This window comes from Vigna umbellata, chromosome 1 (assembly GCF_029865625.1).
Source record: "Vigna umbellata cultivar VRB3 chromosome 1, Vumbellata_1.0, whole genome shotgun sequence".
In the NCBI taxonomy this organism is placed as follows: Eukaryota; Viridiplantae; Streptophyta; class Magnoliopsida; order Fabales; family Fabaceae; genus Vigna; species Vigna umbellata.
In genome coordinates, this window is record NC_142165.1 from 14,257,963 (window position 1) to 14,261,940 (window position 3,978).

General features: G+C 35.2%; 1 protein-coding gene across 1 annotated transcript; it reads left to right on the forward strand.

Moving 5' to 3' along the window:
- Positions 1–3,157, forward strand: LOC124825479 (glucose-1-phosphate adenylyltransferase small subunit 2, chloroplastic). Its single transcript, XM_088096567.1, has 9 exons — positions 1–347; positions 612–908; positions 1,016–1,285; positions 1,401–1,580; positions 1,678–1,781; positions 1,885–1,996; positions 2,135–2,233; positions 2,381–2,500; positions 2,795–3,157. Exons 1-9 carry the CDS (start codon positions 99–101, stop codon positions 2,909–2,911), a joined length of 1,548 nt encoding a protein of 515 aa, XP_087952693.1. The 5' UTR covers positions 1–98; the 3' UTR covers positions 2,912–3,157.
- The last annotated feature ends 821 nt before the right edge of the window (positions 3,158–3,978 follow it).

Sequence of the window (3,978 nt, forward strand, 5' to 3'; positions counted from 1 at the left end):
GGACTCACTCACCTATTCTCAACCACACACTCTCTCACTCTCTCTGGTGTTTCTTTCTTTCAACACACACTCACAAAGAGAGACTCACACAGAGAGTGATGACATCTATGGCTGCTATAGGTTCTCTGAATGTACCATGTGCTGCTTCTGCCTCCTCTTCAAGTGGAGGAAGGAAAACCGTTCCACGCAGTCTTTCATTCTCCGCATCACAACTTTCTGGAGATAAGATTTCCACCGATTCAGTTTCGGTTGCTCCAAGAAGAGTTCGTAATCCAGTTATTGTGTCTCCCAAGGCGGTTTCTGATTCCCAAAACTCCCAGACCTGTCTTGATCCCGATGCTAGCAGAGTAAGTTTACCTCTTTCTTTACTACTTAGTTTTTCTTTTTTCTTTCACTGTTACAGTTTGAAATTAGTGTATATGTGAAAATCGACTATCTTGTGTTTGTTTGGGTGATGAGGAGAGAGGGTCTTTTGGATCAAGTTGAAAAAATGAATTTTTTAGATCATGGTAGTTGATCTTGATCCTTTGGTGGTTGAATTGGATGTGGGTTGGTTCTGATTATGATTATGATTGCAAGTAAAAGTGTTTGGCTGATGATAATGTTTGTAGAGTGTGCTTGGCATTATACTTGGAGGTGGTGCTGGGACTCGTCTTTACCCACTGACCAAGAAGAGGGCAAAGCCAGCTGTTCCTCTTGGAGGAAACTATAGGCTGATTGATATCCCTGTTAGCAATTGCTTGAATAGCAATGTGTCCAAGATCTATGTTCTCACTCAATTCAATTCTGCGTCCCTGAATCGACACCTTTCTCGTGCTTATGCAAGCAACATGGGAGGCTACAAAAATGAGGGTTTTGTTGAGGTTCTTGCTGCTCAGCAGAGTCCTGAGAATCCTAATTGGTTCCAGGTAATAACACTGTCTTAGTGCCTCAACTCTAGTTTTTTGCATTTCCTTTTATGACCTTAACTATCCCTTGATTTAATTCTTTAACAAACTTGATGCGATCATTGCAGGGTACTGCAGATGCTGTGAGGCAGTATTTATGGCTTTTTGAAGAGCACAATGTTTTGGAGTTTTTGGTTCTGGCTGGTGATCATTTGTATCGAATGGATTATGAGAAATTTATCCAAGCGCACAGGGAGAGTGATGCTGATATCACTGTCGCTGCCTTGCCGATGGATGAAAAGCGTGCCACTGCATTTGGTCTGATGAAGATCGATGAAGAGGGGCGTATAATTGAATTCGCCGAAAAGCCCAAAGGAGAACAGTTGAAAGCTATGAAGGTAAGCCCGTATAAAATAACACACTGTCATGTGTTGTATTTACCTGGAAATGTTCTGGAAATCAATGCCAGAACATTGCTTACTAAGACTTTTGACATTTTTTTTTCCCTACTAGGTTGATACTACTATTTTGGGTCTTGATGACGAGAGAGCAAAGGAAATGCCTTTCATTGCTAGCATGGGTATATATGTTGTTAGCAAAAATGTGATGTTAGACCTGCTCCGTGAGAAGTTTCCTGGTGCAAATGACTTTGGGAGTGAAGTGATTCCTGGTGCAACTTCTATTGGATTGAGAGTATGTGTTCCTTCCATCTGTTTAATATTAAGAAGACTCTTATGCTATTTTCATGCATTTATTGATAATACTGCACGACATGTTTGTGTATTCACAGGTGCAAGCTTACTTGTACGATGGCTACTGGGAAGACATTGGTACAATTGAGGCTTTCTATAATGCAAATCTGGGAATCACCAAAAAGCCTGTGCCTGACTTCAGGTGAACTATATAGACCATTTAATATTGAGAAATGTATCTCAATGATAGTGTACTGTGGTTATGTTGATGTGTTTATGCTTTTCTGTATATTGATTGCATGCAGCTTCTATGATCGTTCGTCTCCAATTTACACCCAACCACGATATTTGCCTCCATCTAAGATGCTTGATGCTGATGTCACTGATAGTGTTATCGGTGAAGGATGTGTGATTAAGGTAAGTCTTTTAGAACCTTCACACTATACTTTATATCTTCCATGTTTGAGATTTATATAATTCTTACAAAGATGTCAAATTTAACATGACTGATTTTTTAAAGGAAACTAACCTTGTATTCCATATTTTGTTCCATAGAACTGCAAAATTCACCACTCTGTGGTGGGGTTGAGATCTTGCATATCAGAAGGAGCAATTATTGAAGAGACCCTATTAATGGGGGCAGATTATTATGAGGTAATATAATGTGGTAAAGTTGCATTGACAGATACACCTAGTATTTCCAAGTTTACTAATGAAGGTTTGACGTATGAAAGTGCTTGAAACACTTATTTATTGTAAGTTTGTAATGGAAAAATTGGTTTTCTGATTGTTGTATACCAGACTGATGCTGATAAGAGGTTTCTGGCTGCTAAAGGCAGTGTTCCAATTGGTATTGGCAAGAACACTCATATCAGAAAGGCAATTATCGACAAGAATGCTCGAATTGGAGACAATGTGAAGGTGAGGGTAGTAGCTTAGGTGATTTGGATATTGTTTCTAAATTAAAAATGAACTTTCGTCTAAATAACCTCCAAAATATAAAAAACACTGACAAAACTATAGCTGTTTTATATATTAACAGTTACAAATAATTGATTTTGGCCAATAGTGTATTTATTTATAACCTGTGTGATTCTCTTTTTAATTAATGATCATGTCAGACTCTTAATTAAATATGTAATCTGAGTCATTAATCTTAACTGATGATTGTGGTTAAATATTCCCATTTCTCACTTTTGGTTCCAATGGATATAGATTTTAAACGCTGACAATATCCAAGAAGCTGCAAGGGAAACAGATGGGTATTTCATTAAAAGTGGGATTGTGACAGTAATCAAGGATGCTTTAATTCCTAGTGGAACTGTCATCTAAATCCACCCAAAATCAGATGTTGTTCTGTTCCAAATGCAAATGGTGTCTGATGAGCTCGTTGTCACCGCCGGAGAGTTTATCAAGCTCTGCTTTCCACGCCTAGTGCAGGCTTTCTTTCTGTTTCATCATAGTGTATCTTTAGGCAGTAGCTTGTAAATAATAGCGGAAGATGATGACCTGTTTTGAGCAATAGCTCTGTAAAGTTTATTTAATCAATTCAATAAATGTTTCAGTATTTCGTGCTAACTACTGTGTAGCAAGGAAAGGGACCATGTCTACTTAACGGTGTTTGATTAAAAAAACAAACGGGAGAAACCTCAGACACAGTGCCCAGATTGTTACAGATTAAAAATAATTAGTTTAATTAGGTAATTTAGCTTTTAAAAAATAAAAGCTAATTTGTGTCTGTATATGATCTTAGAAAAGCCTTCTTCAAATAGCCGAATAACAGTTGATCATTTAATCAAGTTTTTTATTTTTATTATGTAAGTGAATTCACTTCTAATTTATTGTTTGTAATTATTTTATTGGCTTTTGATAATCACTTTCTTAAAAAATCATTTTCTTTTATTTAGGAGATGATTTAAATAAATTATTTTTTATATAATAAACACCTTATTGAAAGATTGTAAATGTCCTATCTTTTGAACCTTTCCATCAGATAATTATAAATTTTTTTCTCATCAATGGTTTATTTTTTATTTTTTATTTTTTTTTACTTTTAGAATTCTCATTTTTGTAATAATATTTCTGTTTTAAATAATAAATTTATCCATTTATCCATTTTTTTGTAAGGTGTTTTACTTTTTTATATAGACTTAAATTTATGGATTTTTTTTTATAAAGTGTTCAGCTTAGAGGTTTAACATCTTCTTTCACAATGGTACATTTTTTAAATAAAACATATGATTCTTGGTAATGATCCTATTATACTCAAAATGTAAGTGAACAAATTTGAACATGGAATGAAATCAAACATAAAAACTTACAATCTAATTGATTTGAGATCGTATTTGCTCACTCCTACAGTTGTGTAGAACTTATTAGCAAGAATAGCTTTATTATTT